The 16349-nt window shown below is 42.0% G+C and overlaps 1 protein-coding gene and 1 long non-coding RNA gene across 2 annotated transcripts in view; one reads left to right on the top strand and one right to left on the bottom strand.

Moving 5' to 3' along the window:
- The window catches only part of STK17B (serine/threonine kinase 17b), a 28957-nt gene extending 17534 nt beyond the window's left edge, over positions 1-11423 (top strand). The window contains exons 5-8 of the mRNA XM_083571698.1: positions 18-144; positions 838-886; positions 4928-5107; positions 6656-11423. Of these exons, the coding sequence (XP_083427824.1) occupies positions 18-144; positions 838-886; positions 4928-5107; positions 6656-6941 (642 nt within the window). The 3' untranslated portion in view covers positions 6942-11423. The remainder of the gene's footprint in view (positions 1-17; positions 145-837; positions 887-4927; positions 5108-6655) is intronic.
- The window catches only part of LOC310743423, a 126992-nt gene continuing 114063 nt past the window's right edge, over positions 3421-16349 (bottom strand). Inside the window, exon 2 of the long non-coding RNA XR_014539009.1 lies at positions 3421-10031. This is a non-coding gene — a long non-coding RNA (uncharacterized lncRNA). The remainder of the gene's footprint in view (positions 10032-16349) is intronic.

Raw genomic sequence — 16349 nt, 5'->3', positions numbered from 1 at the left:
TTGTTTCTTTGTTGTAGCCCCAGAATATTTTATTGAGTAGTGTATGTCCCCTTGGCGATATAAAAATTGTTGATTTTGGCATGTCTCGGAAGATTGGCAATTGCATTGAACTACGAGAAATTGTTGGGACTCCCGAGTATCAAGGTATGTCACTGCGCACACATGCTCTTTGAATGCTTCTATGTATTTTCACATATGGTGAAACTACTCAACATTAGAGAGGTACCTGCAATTTTGATATTTTATCACCTGCTGAAAATGTTTTTAGAGAATTAATTTGATTCATGATTTTATTGAATGCCAGCCTTTACACTTTTTTATGAGGTAGTGGTTTATGAATATCCTTACGAATAAAATAAAAACAAAATAAAACTGGCATTGGGTAATCAGCCCCTGACACAGGACTAGTAAAAATAATGGAGTCATTGTTGTTCTACATATAAGCCGTAGAGGAAATTTCCTCTTCAGTTTTCTCCCAGTCACTGGTTAGGAAACATGAATTGTCTCAAGTTGAAAAGTATAACTTTAAAGAAATAAATGTATACTGGTCTCCGGAATGTAAACGGGTTACTTTGAGATTAGTGTATGTACCTTGTAGCAACTTCAACAGAAGGATGGCTTGATTGTGCCGGTTCACTCCTGCATTGCTCTGCATCTAGAACTAAATACACCAGCAAGGACTGTGTGGACCATTCCGTAGATGTTGAAGAGGAAGCTCTTTTGTCAGTCATACAAACCTATAATTTTAAAATGATGCCCAAATTCAGATAATTGTCATGAGTATACTAGAACACAATTGCTGTACTTCATGGTACTCTTCCTTTCCCCTCTGTCCAGCACCAGAAGTCTTAAATTATGAACCTATTACTCCAGCAACAGATATATGGTAAGATCACTTCTTTTGAAATTAAAACAACAGTAAAGACTATCTAGTTCTTATATATTAGCTACTATATCGTTTCAGTTTAAATTTCTGGAAACTGCTTTTCACATACAGTGGTACCTCGGGTTAAGTACGTAATTCGTTCCGGAGGTCCGTTCTTAACCTGAAACTGTTCTTAACCTGAAACTGTTCTTAACCTGAAGTTAATGGGGCCTCCTGCTGCCGCCGCGCCGCCAAAGCATGATTTCTGTTCTCATCCTGAAGCAAAGTTCTTAACCTGAAGCACTATTTTTGGGTTAGCGGAGTCTGTAACCTGAAGCGTATGTAACCTGAAGCGTATGTAACCCGAGGTACCACTGTAATGCCTTGGTTGGCCATTCATTTGTTATTTGTGACCATAGGGAACAAGTTATAGTCATGGTGACCTAAAGCGGGGATTTCCATATGGTGCTCATGAGCCCCAGTGCCGGGGCCTTTCTCCCTGCCCTCTGCCTCTGCAAAAACTTTGAAATATGCCTCCCATCCATCTGGTTGAACCCCCTTCCCGTCTTAATGCAAGAGGAGGCAGCAGTCTATAGTGGATATATTTGTGATGAATAGAAAGGTGAGAAGTGTGTGAAAAAGAAGCAGCATGTGGTGGTGGTGGAGCAAGGACATTTGGCTTCTTTTTGAGACGATGGCCAAAGGATAGGGGCATTCCTGTCCAGCAGCCAGCACCTAGGAGCGGGGCCACCTGGCTCCCCACCCCTGATGCTCCTATAGGAAGGGGATGGAAATCTCTTCTGGAATTCTTTACCCAAAAGCCCTATGGAAGGGGATAGAGCACCCAAAAAACAGTGAGGTACAGGCTTTCCCTTTCTCCCCCCCCCCAAGTATTTAATATTCTGTGTGAAGGAATAAGCACCAGGTGAGGGCATATTTCTGATTTTACTGTATAGGCTCAATCCTCTTGGTAGATTCAACTTATCCTATAATCAGCTGCTTTTATAGCACACCCTTTCATTCTGGTGGTGGTTTGAGGATATGCCTTGTAAAATCCATGAAGATCTGTGACTTAGATCTATGAGTTTCTTTGTCCCAGGGCAGTGCTGGTAAGTGCTTGATTGACATTTACAGTGGTGCCTCGCAAGACGAAATTAATTCGTTCCGCAAGTTTTTTCTTCTTGCGAGTTTTTCGTCTTGCGAAGCACGGTTTCCCATAGGAATGCATTGAAAATCAATTAATGCGTTCCTATGGAGACCGCCTTCAGACCAGGTCCAGGGACAGTCTGTCCCCGGACCTCTTCTGAAGGCTGGCGGGGGAAGAAGGACTTTTCTCCCCACCGCCAGCCTTCAGAACAGCCTTCTGAAGGCTGGCGGTGGGAAGAAAAGCCCTTCTCCCGCCGCCAGCCTTCAGAAGAGTTCCCCCAGGGCTGCCTAGGCTGCGGATAGCAGCCTGCTGCCCCACACGAGGGGCAGACATTCGCAGCTTGGGGAGCGCTGCAGGACTTCCCCGCAGGGCTCTCCAAGCTGCGGATAGCAGCCTGCTGCCCCACGCGAGGGGCGCTCTTAAGCAGAGCGCCCCTCGCGCGGGGCAGACATTCGCAGCTTGGGGAGCCCTGCAGGAGTTCCCTGCAGGGCTCTCCAAGCTGCGGATAGCAGCCTGCTGCCCCTCGCGCGGGGCAGACATTCGCAGCTTGGGGAGCCCTGCAGGAGTTCCCTGCAGGGCTCTCCAAGCTGTGGATAGCAGCCTGCTGCCCCACACGAGGGGCGCTCTTAAGCAGAGCGCCCCTCGCGCGGGGCAGACATTCGCAGCTTGGGGAGCCCTGCAGGAGTTCCCTGCAGGGCTCTCCAAGCTGCGGATAGCAGCCTGCTGCCCCGCGCGAGGGGCGCTCTGAAGCAGAGTGCCCCTCGCGCGGGGCAGACATTCGCAGCTTGGGGAGCCCTGCAGGAGTTCCCTGCAGGGCTCTCCAAGCTGCGGATAGCAGCCTGTTGCCCCACACGAGGGGCGCTCTGAAGCAGAGCGCCCCTTGCGCGGGGCAGCAGGCTGCTATCCTCAGCCTAGGCGGCCCTGGGGGAACTCTTCTGAAGGCTGGCGGCGGGAGAAGGGCTTTTCTTCCCACCGCCAGCCTTCAGAACAGCCTTCTGAATGTTGGCGGTGGGGAGGAAAACCTTCCTCCCACCGCAAGTCTTCAAGACAGGTCCGGGAACAGAGGAGAAGCGCTGCGCACCTTCCCCTCTGTTCCCGGACCTGTCCTGAAGGCTTGCGGTGGGAGAAGGGCTTTCCTCCCCACCGCCAACATTCAGAATGCTGTTCTGAATGTTGGCGGTGGGGAGGAAAACCTTCCTCCCACCGCAAGTCTTCAGGACAGGTCCAGGAACAGAGGAGAAGGCGCGCTGCGCTTCCCCGCTGTCCCCGGAGATTTCCCTGTGGGCTTTCGTCTTGCGAAGCAAGCCCATAGGGAAATTCGTCTTGCGAAGCCGCTAAAAAATCGGAAAACCCTTTCGTCTTGCTGGTTTTTCGTTTAGCGAGGCATTCGTCTTGCGGGGCACCACTGTACAATGTAAGGCATGGATCCTTAAGATTTTTGCAAGTTATCCCCTCATGGTTCTAGTTACAGGTAGGCAGCCGTGTTGGTCTGCCACAGTCGAAACAAAATAAAAAAATTCCTTCCAGTAGCACCTTAGAGACCAACTAAGTTATTGGTATGAGCTTTTGTGTGCATGCACACTTCTTCAGATAGTACTCATGGTGGTACTGAAGAGTCCTGGATCTGCAATTTTTACAATTAAGGCTATGGAGACAGATGTGACTTGCAGTTTGACGGTGGCCTGGGGAAAATCTTGTATAAAAATCATGCAAAAATAAGAGGATGCGTTTTTAATTACACTTACGTTCTTTTTCTGTGCCCTGTGGTGGCCATTTTGTCACTTGTTGCCACAGCACTTTTTCAGAATTCTACAACTAACAGCCCAAAAAGTAAATTGGCTGTTAGTTGAGGTGAATATGAAAAGGAGCAAGTGATTAATAGCAAACCTGGGATCAGACAAGGTTTCCTGTTACACCTTTATTTTCAGAATGTATAAGGCTTCAGTGGAAAGGGTCTTATAACCTTTTATTGCTTATATATTGTTGACCTTAGATGACCAAGCACCATTTATGATTTGATGGACTACCAGCCTTGGCTTCATAAGCTAAGGAAGTAATTAGATTTTGTTTGTTTCTTTTTTAAACATATCCTGTGGTGGTGTTCGTCTTTGCTTTCACTGCTTTCCAACATGTGCCAGAAATAGAATCTCTTTGCCAATGTTTGGTGTTTTTATTTCAGTTTCTGATTATCTCATTACCACTGTTACAGTTACGCAAACTTCTGAATTCTTAAGCCTGTGCCCATTGGCTTCATTTTTTGTTAAACTGAAAATCTGTTGATCCATTAAATGTGCAGCCTGATCTAGAGTTTTAGATGTTCATATTGGAGCTCTAAGCAAATATAAGTGCCCAGTTCATTTGTATGGCATGCCCTAAACACTGTGCTGAAAGGTAAAGTCTTCTCACTGAGAGAGTATCATCCATTTGATATTTATCATAGTGCAAGAAGTGCAATGAAATGTTTATGAGCTTGTCTCCATTTGGGTCTCCTGAGAATTGGATTGTGGCATTAGCACAATGTACGCCTGCCAGGATTTGTAGAGTCCTTGTGGAGAGAATCTTCCTGCTTATATTTTGATAACAAGCAGGTTGCTTGCCAGTGTCCTGTTGTTAAATATTTTGATTGATATGTTGGTGACAAGTATAGTTGTAAAAATAGGCAAATACTTTGCCTTCTGCCCTTCTGTGTTGAAAATGGAACAGTTCAGTGTGTAAGAAGTACACTTGTTCTGTGTCATGAAACTAAGCTGATTATATGAATGCCTCTAGTTTACCTGTAATGACTTTCTACAAATTTTGATTTATAGCTCTAGATAGAGATAGATAACTGAAAAGTTAAAAAGAAAAATCTGGCTTGGTATGTGTAATTACAAACAAACATTTCAATATTAAATACATAACTTCTCTAATTTCAGGAGTTTGGGTGTGATCTCTTATATGCTGCTTACACACGAATCTCCTTTTGTGGGAGCCGACAAACAAGAAACGTACCTCAATATTTCTCAAGTAAATGTGGATTATTCAGAAGAAACATTTGCTTCAATTTCACCATTGGCCAGAGACTTCATTCAAATGCTACTTGTTAAAAATCCTGAGTAAGTAGATGATTTGGAGCAGGGCAGAGGAAGAAAACTTAAGCGGAATCTCTGTCTTGCTGTAACATAAATATAGTGGCAAGGGGCTTAGTCATATGAAAAGGCTATTTTTTGCATGTCTGTGTATCACAAGCTTAATTTCAAATTAAAAATCATTTTATTTACTCTTGAGTTCTCTTCCTCTTTTGTAAGAACTGCATTGTATAACCTGACACACTGCAGTGGCACAGAAATTCTTATGGGTCTAGATTTGGGGTGAATCTTTGTGTATTTTCCATCAGAAATACTTCCCTATGTGCTTGGCTTTATAATGCCAAAGAGCAACTAGCAGTATTTGACTCTGGGTTGTATCCAGCTAAATTCTACTTGGATCAGGCGCATGTCCATTAATTCCAATGGGTCTGTTGTGAGCATGACTAACATTATGTACAACCCTCTGTGTTTGTTAATACTTTCTATATAACCCTCTGAGATGGTGGACCAGGGCTTTCTCTAGTGCAGGATGCAGAACAGGATCTGTTCCTTGTGGGGCACTTTCAGAGGTGGTCAAGGCTTTCCACCTCTCCATCATGACCCAACTTTGAAGGAAAGAATCAGGAGTGCACCATAAGTGTGCTCCCACTTCTTTCATTTCTTCCTTTGCAGGCCAGCTTTAATTCCATTTATGCCAATCAAGTGATTTCTGACTGCAAAATCTAATTTTTGCAGCATCTGGGGGCTCCCAAATGGAACCAATCCCAGTGTGGTTTGCATTTGGCACTAAATTTTAAAAGTGACAAATGCAAACATCTCTTTCTAGGGAACAATTGGGATGTCAGGTGTGGAGCAGGTGGACATGGCTTGTGGGCCAAATAACCCTGCTGAGCATAATTTGACCCACAGGCCGGTGATTTCCCACTCCTGCTTTTAAGGTATGGAATTGAACAGCTGTAGCCATTTCAGCAAGCTGCAAAGCCTTTCACTCCATCTCCCCATGAAAATGTATTGTGCTTCTACAATTTCTCCAAGCAGTGAAGAGTTGTGTTAGTTGGCTGACTCCCTATTATGTTGCAGCCATAATCCTTGTTAGTTTGTGTGTTTATGTGCACAGAATAGTATCAGTGGTATAAGAAAAGGAAGGCAGATTGAGGAAGGAAACCTTTTCATTTTGCCTTCCTTTGCCTTTTCCGTCCATTCTTGCCTGCACCGTACAGCCACCTTCCCACTGCTTGAAATACATATTGATGGCAAATAAAGGAAGAGCAAGCTATAGACACTTAAACCAAAAATATTTTGTCTTTCCTTGTGATGAGAATTGGTGGGGTCAGTGAGAGGAGTTACAAGAGGGCAAGTTATGAAGTGTATGCTGTGTGGGGAAGATGAGCTTGCCCATCTCTTCCTCCCTGTGGATCTCTGCCAAATCTAGTTGATTAGGGATATAGTTTTGTTTGAACGCAGTAAGGCTATTCCAACATCAGGTAGTATTTAACTCTTCTTTCACTGGCTAAGCCGTTGCTTTCAAATGACCTCCATGTCTTAAATGTGTATCATTTGATTTTTATTTTGAAGAGAGCGACCAACAGCAGAGGCCTGTCTGTCTCACTCCTGGCTTCAGCAAAGAGATTTCTTCTTGTTGTACAGCCCTGAAGAAAGCCCCAGTTCTTCTCCAACACATGATCATATGAATAAGTGCACAGAAGAAATAAATACTAATAAGTGCATGTGTAATGGAATGTGCAGCGAGCGAGAGGATAAAGAGAATATTCCAGAAGACAGCAGTACAGTCTCCAAACGATTTCGCTTTGATGATTCTCTCCAGTACCCCCAAGAATTCACAACAGACTTTGTATGCTAACAGATGCACTCCTGAATGCTATTTTGAACTGAATTTAGGATTCTGATCTACTCCTGTGGCACATGCTTTCAGATTATGGCTTGTCCACTGTTGCATTTGGTTATCCAAGAAATGCACTTTCAGTTGATGTTGTGTTGGCCCTTCTTTGTGCTACCATTGCTGGCAATGGGTTTGACTCCTGGGAAACTGGAGTCCTGGCACCTGAAGTGGATTGTCTTTGGAGGCAGACAAGCAACTGAGTATTTTTTTTTTGCACTTTTACATTTGAAGTCCAAATAATGGATTTTGGTGTGTTGATAAATAAAATAGGCAAACTGGGAAGAGGATTTTTTTAATGTTAGCCAACAGTTAGCCTTGTTAAACACACCATAACCATGTTCTAAGCCAAAGAGTGATGTAAAAATACATATGCAGTTGCATTGTTAATAAAGCTACATGAAGTTGACAAAGCAGAGAAATGGGCCCTTTTGTTCAAGTCCAGCAGAGCAGCCTCATGCTGTCATCTTTTTGTTGAACAGATTCAAATCAGTGACTTATTAGTATATAGCTGTACTACAATGAATCCTTTGAGCCTGTGTTTCCCACTTGGAATGTTGACTGGAGTTCAAGTGGCTTCCTGACTGGCAACCCGGAGGCTCTTGCATGTTTGCTCAGAAGTGAGCCTCACTGGGTTCGTGTAGAGAGGTTTGCAGCCTTAGACCATTTTCACGTGAGGCACTTAAATAACCATTTGAATTCCACAATTCTGTTATGCAAATATAGTACCCAGATGTTTTAAAATACTGATTTAATTTAAAAACCTTTTTGTGTATACAAATAACATGGAAAGGGGTCAAAGATGCATTTGTGTCATGTGAAAATACCTTTAGCTGGTATTTTTTTTCAGGGGCTACGCAAGGGTACGCAGTACTGGCACCTCTTCTTTGTTGTTAAAAACTTCATGATGAGTACCGGCACCTATTTTTCTAGAAAAAAAGCACTGCCTTTACCTATCTACTCACAAACTTGTGTCCATGTGGTATACCTTTCTGGCAGGAAAATCTGCAATGCTATATACTACTTAAGGGCACATTCAATTTTGTGAGGTATTAAGTCTGAAGGCCAACAAGACTAAATTTTTTTGAATGAGAACTTCCACAAAAGTGTGCAATGTTAGCTTTCGTCATAATTTATCTTTTATAGATGAAGTTGACTTCATCAAATTATTCTCCTAAATTACAACTCTCTTCTACCTTCCCATTCATCAGTTGAATCCATTGATGGTATCCCAGCAAATATATGATACCACTAATGTGTGTGTAATGGTGTAATCTCTGCCTCTTTACTCAGAAGTAAGCCCCACTATGTTCAATGGTGCTTACTCTCAGGTAAGAGTACACGGGAATGAAGCCTAAAGCCATGTGTTGAATTTCACAAGCAGTGACATGAGGTTGGCACTGCAAGTAGATGGACTGAGGTATACTTTTATAATCAAGGTGGTGCATATTCAAGCCCACATTCAGAGACTCAGTACAGAATTTCAGTATTTGAAAGCCATATTTAAGACTATCAGTTAAAAATCCCTATGGGAAGGGTGGGATACAAAATACAATTGCCTAATAAGCATTTTTAAAGTGTTGATTTTATTTTAAAACAGATTTTATTGGAATTTAGAAAAAGGTATACAGAAACTCAGATCTTTTTTGTCAAAAGTAAAATATAGATAAAAGCACAAAAAAACAGAAATGAAAGGAAAATAGATAAAAGTGGAGATAAAAATAATGATGGGAGAAAAAAGAAAACAAGTAACTTCCAATTCCTCATCTATCAGCAATTTGTAAACATTATTCAACTCATCCACTCCAGTATTACACCTAAAAAAAGCCACTTTCTATAAACCAACATTATCTTCAGTCTTCAAACCCAAATGCCATTAGTTCATTTTCTTTTTCATGCAAAAAGGCTATAAGAGGTTTCCAATGTTTAGTAAATGTTAAGTGTCTTTTCTCTGAACATGTCAATTCTGCCATCTTGGCGACGTCCAATAGTTTGAACAACCATTCTATTGTTGGTAAATACGAGTCTTTCCATCTTTGTGCATATAAAAGTCTTGCTGCTTTAGTCATGTATTGGAAGTTCCACAATCCGTTTCTCATTGTTTGTCCAAGCAGAAAGAGTTCTGGTTTCAGATGGAAGTTAACATTCAAGATCTCTGTATTGTATGAATTTGTGTCCAATATTTTTTAGCGTTTTGACATGTCCACCAAGCAAGATAGAATGTCCCTTTACACTTCCAGCAAGTATTTGGAATATTTTTATACATCCTAAATAACGTCTCAGGGGTTAAATGCCATGGTACATCATTTTATAAAAATCTTAACACAATGTGTATTTTAACCCTTTAATCCACGTATGTTCCCATTGTTCCATCTGTATATTATGCCCAGTCTTTTGCCCATTTAATCATACATTCTTTTACCATGTCAGATGGGCAGGGTACAAATAATAAAATTATTATTACTACTACTACTTGTTCTTGCATTTCAAATTTCAACAGTAATTTGTACATTATCGCAATGACATGTTCATCATCTGTACACCACTATTTCAAAGTCTGCCTTTTTTCTATACCAAAAATCCTCTTTATCTGACTTAAATCTGTGTTGTAAGTGGGAAAACCATTGGAGAGACTGACCTTCCCTTGTTTTAACTTTAGTCTTCTTGGTTCCACTCTAATAATTCTTGGTATGTTAACCCTTTTTCTGCCTGTCACGTCTTTTCTATGAAATGCTTCTAGCATTGAGATCCATAAGGGTATCTTCAGGTATAACCTAGGTTTATATCTCTTCCAGATTCTCAATATAGTATGACTGGTAAAATGTTTTTTAAAGTCCACGTTGACTTTGACCTTATCATAACACAAATATGATGCCATCCAAATCTTAAGTCATGACTTAATTCCCAAAGTCTCTCATTTCTCAGAGACACTCTTTCATCCACACTAAACAGGCTACAACATACTGATTCAAATCAGGCAGACCCAAACCTCCCCTTTCCTTTCCTTTCCTTTCCTTTCCTTTCCTTTCCTTTCCTTTCCTTTCCTTTCCTTTCCTTTCCATCTTGCAATACTTTCATTTTGACTTGTGTTTTTCCCCCTTGCCATAAGAACTTAGATAAATCTTTTTGCCTTTAAATGGTCACAATAGGTATTGTTTGGAATAAAAACATCATTCTAGGCAGAACATTAATCTTTATCACTGAAATTCTACCTAACAGCGAGAGTTTTAACTTCTCTCATCTTGACATATCTTTTTTAACTTCAGCCGATGTTTTAGCATAATTATTTTGGAACATTGTACAGTTCATATTTGTCATAGTAATACCAAAGTATTTAACTTTTTTAAAAATTGTAACCCTTTTTTCTCCATCAGAACCTTCTGGTTTTCTGTTGTCAGATTTTTGTTAAAATTTGTTTTCTGGCAATTAATCTTAAAGCCTGCTAACATACCAAAATTATTTACTTTATCCATAATAATACCTATTCTCTGCAATGGGTTTTCTTAAGTTAACATCAAATTGTTTGCAGATGCTCTTAGTTTGTAAGTTTCTTTTTAAACCATTACCATAACTCTCTTTATACTGACTTTATACCTAGTATCATCTTCATCATCATCTTCTGGAATTGCTCTGAGTCATAAGTAGAGCTCTTTTTCTCTCAATTCCAATAATGCTATGTCATCCAATATCTTTCCATCTCTCTATTTTCCACTTGACTTCCACTTTCCAACATTTCCACTCTGTCCTTTACTTGCTTCATTTCTCCAGACATTTGTGCGTAAGATGTTGGTATTTTATTTATTGTCTCCTCCAGTCATTGACATTTTGTATTTGAAAAATGGCTGTGTCTTTTTAAGATTCATTTTTGAATTCATTCATTTCTGTTTTAAGAATTTCCATCTGCTCATTCATCATCTGCTGTATCAAATCAACTGTACTCTGGGTATCTAAGGATACCTTTCGTTCTTCTGTTTCCCTCCCCCCTCGTGGATGTCATATTGGATATTAATATTGCTTCCCTTTTTTCCTTCCTAAAAGTGTTAATTTTAGATGGTTTAAAATAGAAGATCATCTTGCATAAATACACTTTTAATGTGGAAAAAAAGTGAAACAAGCATGCCACAATAAGTTATGCCAGCACTTTATAAAACAGAATATAGTAAAAATAAGTGTTTCCATTGTGGTATTTTCAACAAATGTTTACATTTCTTACTCCTTTCTTTTAGTCTTACCACTTTTAATTTTTTTGAAGAAGTCAGTTTTTTGTCTCTAGTCAAGAGGTTTTTGGATTTTATAAGCACTTGTATATATGTATGTAAATTCAGGATATCACTTGATTCTGACAATGCTAAGATTTGTTTGACTATCTCTAATTTTGTAAGTTTTCTTACTTGTTTATGCCATAAGTTTGTATATAATTTTATTCAAATTATAAGTATTCTCTGAGTTCTCTGTTTTGCGTTCAGAATGTGTGGGTCTTGGTAAGTGGATAAAAGTGGCTATATCAGGTGAGGTTTATATATAAGGTCATAGACCATTAGTATAAAAACAGAGGGGGAATAATAGACCACAAACAACATGGAATGTTACATATAGCATGAAGTATAATACAAATGAAACATACAAAACTATCCATCCTAAACTCACTGAGATCATATTAAGTCCCTGATTGCCAAACTTTAAAATGGGGCCACCCTTATAATAATATACCCATCATCTTCCTTTCAAACGGACTTTTAACATAACACCCTTTGGTCTACCATGTAAATAATTTAAAATTGGGTGGATCAAATTCTAAACTGCTCCTGATCACATGGGACTCTATTTCAGTGGAGTCCAGATAAACTGACAACAACACCACCCCATTAATGTTCCTCACAGAGAATGCCACTGGAGAAGCTCTTTGAAGTTTAAGAAGGGAAGAGCACTTGCGTGGACAGGCGGAGTCCCCCCAACCCCAGGCGACCCCCGAGCGGAATAATGACTCAAGACAACGTGCTATGGGATTAAAATTGGCCACAACCTATATTAAGTTTCAGATGTAAGGAGACTGTGGCTCAGGCATTGGGCATTTATCCTTCCTAGTCCCCAGCCAGGGAGCTAGGAGACATCAGGGTTATCCAGAATGTGTGGGGATTGGGCTGGCTCTGGAGAACATATGTTCAAGCAGAGAGCCCGCCCCCCGTTTTGCTGCCGTCGCAGGGGAGAGCAATGACAACTTATCGGCGTATGGGCAATGCCTCCCCTCGAGACCCCTTTAACGGGGAACCCTGGTATCACCACTGCAAGGGGGGCATGGGTCACCGCTTCATGCCCCCCCCCCATTTAGGGAGATAAGACTAAAGGATTCTGCCCAAGGCCTGAAACCGCCAAAGTTGTGGCATTTTGCTACGCAGAAGGCAAAGCCTGCCAATGCAGGAAAATTCCTTTCTGGCCCTTCAACAGTGACCCTGACGTAGCAGCGCCCGCATACCTGTGAAGAAGAGGTTAACGTGCAAAAAGATGACTTAACTGAGGGTGGGGGAGGGTGGGAGAAGCTCTGGAGCTGACTGGGCTGCACAGGTAAAATTCACCTGTTGTGTGGGCAGGACGGTCCCTCCCCTTACCTGGCCAATCCCCTGGCAATGCCTCCCCAGGCAGGATTGGGCGATTGGCTGAGGTAGGCGGAGACCTCCAGGTATCCAGCCTGGGGAGGATGAAGCCAGCCCAAACTACCAGGAGTTGCACTGGGATCCAGGGGGCTGCACACGACCACGCAAAAGGCGTTTGATGTGGGTAGCAGTCATTAAATACTTGTTCACCTGATAACCTTTCCAGTTGTCCAAGCCCAAAAGTATTGAACAAGTTCTGACGAAAGAGCTTCCAGTTCCTGAAAATTTGTATCATTGATTCCAGCATTCACTACTTAAGCTTTCTCATAATAAAATGCAGTGAGAATGTCTGCATAGAACCCCCAAAGATGTATTTTATGCAGAATAATTTTATTCACATGAAAAAAATATGTCAATGCCAAATCACTCAACTGTAGGTTTCCTGAACTGTGCAGATACAAAGCACGTGACATAAGTTTGTGCATTGAAATATACTCAGAATCGCAAAGTGATTTCATGCTCTTTATTCAGCTCATTTAATATGTGGTGAGGAGGAATGAATGAATGTCCCCTCAAAGTATCTGCTTTATATACATTATTTACACAATGGGCTGCACGTGATTGGCTAATTCCGGACTTCTCCTGTAGGCCAATCAGGTTGTGGATTCACTTCTATCTGGAGCTGGATTGGGTGGCTCCTGCCGACCAATCATACTGCTGCATTGTTCTAGGACCAATCAGACTGCTGCATTCTGAATCCTATTGTTCTAGGACCAATCAGACTGCTGCATTTTGGATCCTATTGTTCTAGGACCAATCAGACTGCTGCAGTTTGGATCCTATTCAACTCAGTACATAACATGCATGCAGCTGCTTGGAGGGAACACAAAGCAGCCTCAAGATTTAGAACTGGCCTTTCTATAAAATCAAGGGATTCAAGAGAGATTTATAAATATCCTTACATCTTGAGGAAGCTGACAATTGCAACTCCACACAACAGCTGGGCTACAGCATCAGGTGAGCAGCCTGAACTTTATTTCACTCAGACAGCAACCTCTGTACCGATCATCTCCTTACTCCATAGCAATCCTATATCATTTAATAGTTCTGAGGAAAAGAATAAACATGGGAACCGTGACAAGAACATCTGGTGTCCATAGCAGGTGCACAGCTTCTCAAACTTTTGATCAAACCAGAAAACGAAGTTGGATCAGGAGATGCACTATTTCAGGTAGAAGTTAACTTATTAAATGAAATAGATGTCACAGACTCAAGCACAGTGGTATATACCCAGCTTTTCTTAGACGTCAGTTGCTAAAAATCGGTTGTTGACACTTCATGTAGATGTTCCGGTTTCTAGAATAGTCAGTAAAATGCTTAACTCGGTTTCTGTTCCTTCACTCTCGCTCCTTTACTTAGTTATGACAGACGTCACGGTGAAATATTTTTGACACTTCACAGCTTAATACTTTGGCTCATGAGCGAGGGGGCACTTTTCGTCAAGTTACCCTACTCTCTTAGAAATCCCACCCCTGAGGTATTCCAATTAGTCAAACAGACCCTGGGGATTCCCCTCACCCCTTGTTATGGATTTGGGAGGCTTTACTCCCAGGTCCTGAATGGGGTAACTGTGCCCCTGAAGGACCAGGTGCGCAGGCTGGGAGTCATTCTGGACTCACAGCTGTCCATGGAGGCGCAGGTCAATTCTGTGTCCAGGGCAGCTGTTTACCAGCTCCATCTGGTACGCAGGCTGAGACCCTACCTGACCACAGACTGTCTTGCCAGAGTGGTGCATGCTCTGGTTATCTCCCGCTTGGACTATTGCAATGCGCTCTACGTGGGGCTACCTTTGAAGGTGACCCGGAAACTACAACTAATCCAGAATGAGGCAGCTAGACTGGTGACTGGGAGCGGCCGATAAGACCACATAACACTGGTTTTGAAAGACCTACATTGGCTCCCAGTACGTTTCGGAGCACAATCCAAAGTGTTGGTGCTGACCTTTAAAGCCCTAAACGGCCTTGGTCCAGTATATCTGAAGGAGCATCTCCACCCCCATCGTTCTACCTGGACGCTGAGGTCCAGCTCCGAGGGCCTTCTGGCAGTTCCCTCACTGCAAGAAGCCAAGTTACAGGGAACCAGGCAGAGGGCCTTCTCGGTAGTGGCACTCAGCCTGTGGAACGCCCTCCCACCAGATATCAAAGAGAACAACAACTACCAGACTTTTAGAAGACCTCTGAAGGCAGTCCTGTTTAGGGAAGCTTTTTATGTTTGATGGACTACTGTATTTTAATATTGTGTTGGAAGCCGCCCAGAGTGCCTAGGGAAACCCAGCCGGATGGCCGGGATATAAATTATTATTATTATTTACCTGGAAGAACTTTCCTCTCCTGGCTAGAATGAGACCCAGGGAGTCTCTATTCCCACAGGTTCTACCTCTCCTGACCCAGACTTAGCCCTCCAGTTAACTCCTGTCTGTACACCTTCCCCAGACACTCAACCTGGTCTCCCTAAGCTGCTAGGCTCTTTCCTCTAGCTATAGATAAGTCTCCTCAGAACAGATGTTCAACTCAAATTGGAACCAATTCTCCCTCAGACAAAATCTATCCTAATTCCTATCTCCAGTGCTTCCCTGCCCCCTGGAAAATAAGGTGAGGGAACTTGACACAAAGCAAGTAAGTATGTCTGTCTATTTATTGCGGGCCCAGTCACAGCGCCGCCACCCCCTGGGCAGTGGCTAAATGTAAGATGTGATTAATAAACTGAAGCAAAGAATGGTCTGGATTAGAAATGGCCACAACTTTTATTGATTACAGATATAGGTAGATTTTTGGCTCAGGCATTGGGTGTATATCTGTTCTAGCGCCCCTCCCCCATCATCAAAAAGATTAATTTTTTTAAGGTAAGGGAACTCAGCTCCTGCTAAAAAAAGAAGCAGCCCCTGCCTATCTTTCTCAAATCAAGCCCTGTCTAAAACTTCCCTCAGAAACGGCTCCTTTTATTCTCCCGCCCCATAGTGCTGACTCCACCCCCTGACTTGGTAGCCAATCAGAGAGAGGCTCTGGTGGAGTTACTGAGGGACTGCATCACCAGACTGGTCTGGCTCTGCTGTCCATCACAAGCTCCTTGGAGGGAAGATACCATTTTAGGGTTTTTTATTGGGTTATTGTTTTTAATTTGGTTTTATGTATTACGATTTTATTTGTGAACTGCCCTGAGACCTCCGGGTATAGGGTGGTGTATAAATCCAATCAATCAATAATAAATAAGATGGATGCATCCAATAGAGCGCCCAATGTGTTGGCCAAGTTATGCCCATGTTACAATGCACAGCTAGTCAAACTCAATAGAAGTTGCTTTCATCTAAATGTACGTTGCTGTGAAGTGGATATATGCAATAAACTTATTTGTTTAGACTAAAGGTCACAACAGAAGGGCAGGCTTCACCAAGGTAGCGAAAACACATACACATTCATACACTTTTAACCAGCCCATTATTTCTGTTTAAGAAATATTTCTACTGAACAGAGGTAGCCACAAAAGAAACCATCTTTCCACTTGTCTAAATATTAGCAACTCAACAGAAAAATATTTAATCAGCTTACATAGTATCATAGAATCTATGATTCCATGTAAGATGATTAAATGTTTGTTTTTTGTTGAGCTGATGAGTGACTAGTATTTGATATCTGGTGCACTAAGTATGTAAATCTCTCCTCATAAAGTGGGGCAGATTCTCTTACACCCTCCTTTAAAACGTCAACATTTTCTTGATGAAACT

The sequence above is a fragment of the Podarcis filfolensis genome (assembly GCF_964270895.1).
Source record: "Podarcis filfolensis genome assembly, chromosome: 1".
Taxonomy (NCBI): domain Eukaryota; kingdom Metazoa; phylum Chordata; class Lepidosauria; order Squamata; family Lacertidae; genus Podarcis; species Podarcis filfolensis.
The sequence above is the reverse complement of the archived record's forward strand: the minus strand, read 5'-3'. Positions and strand labels throughout refer to the sequence as shown.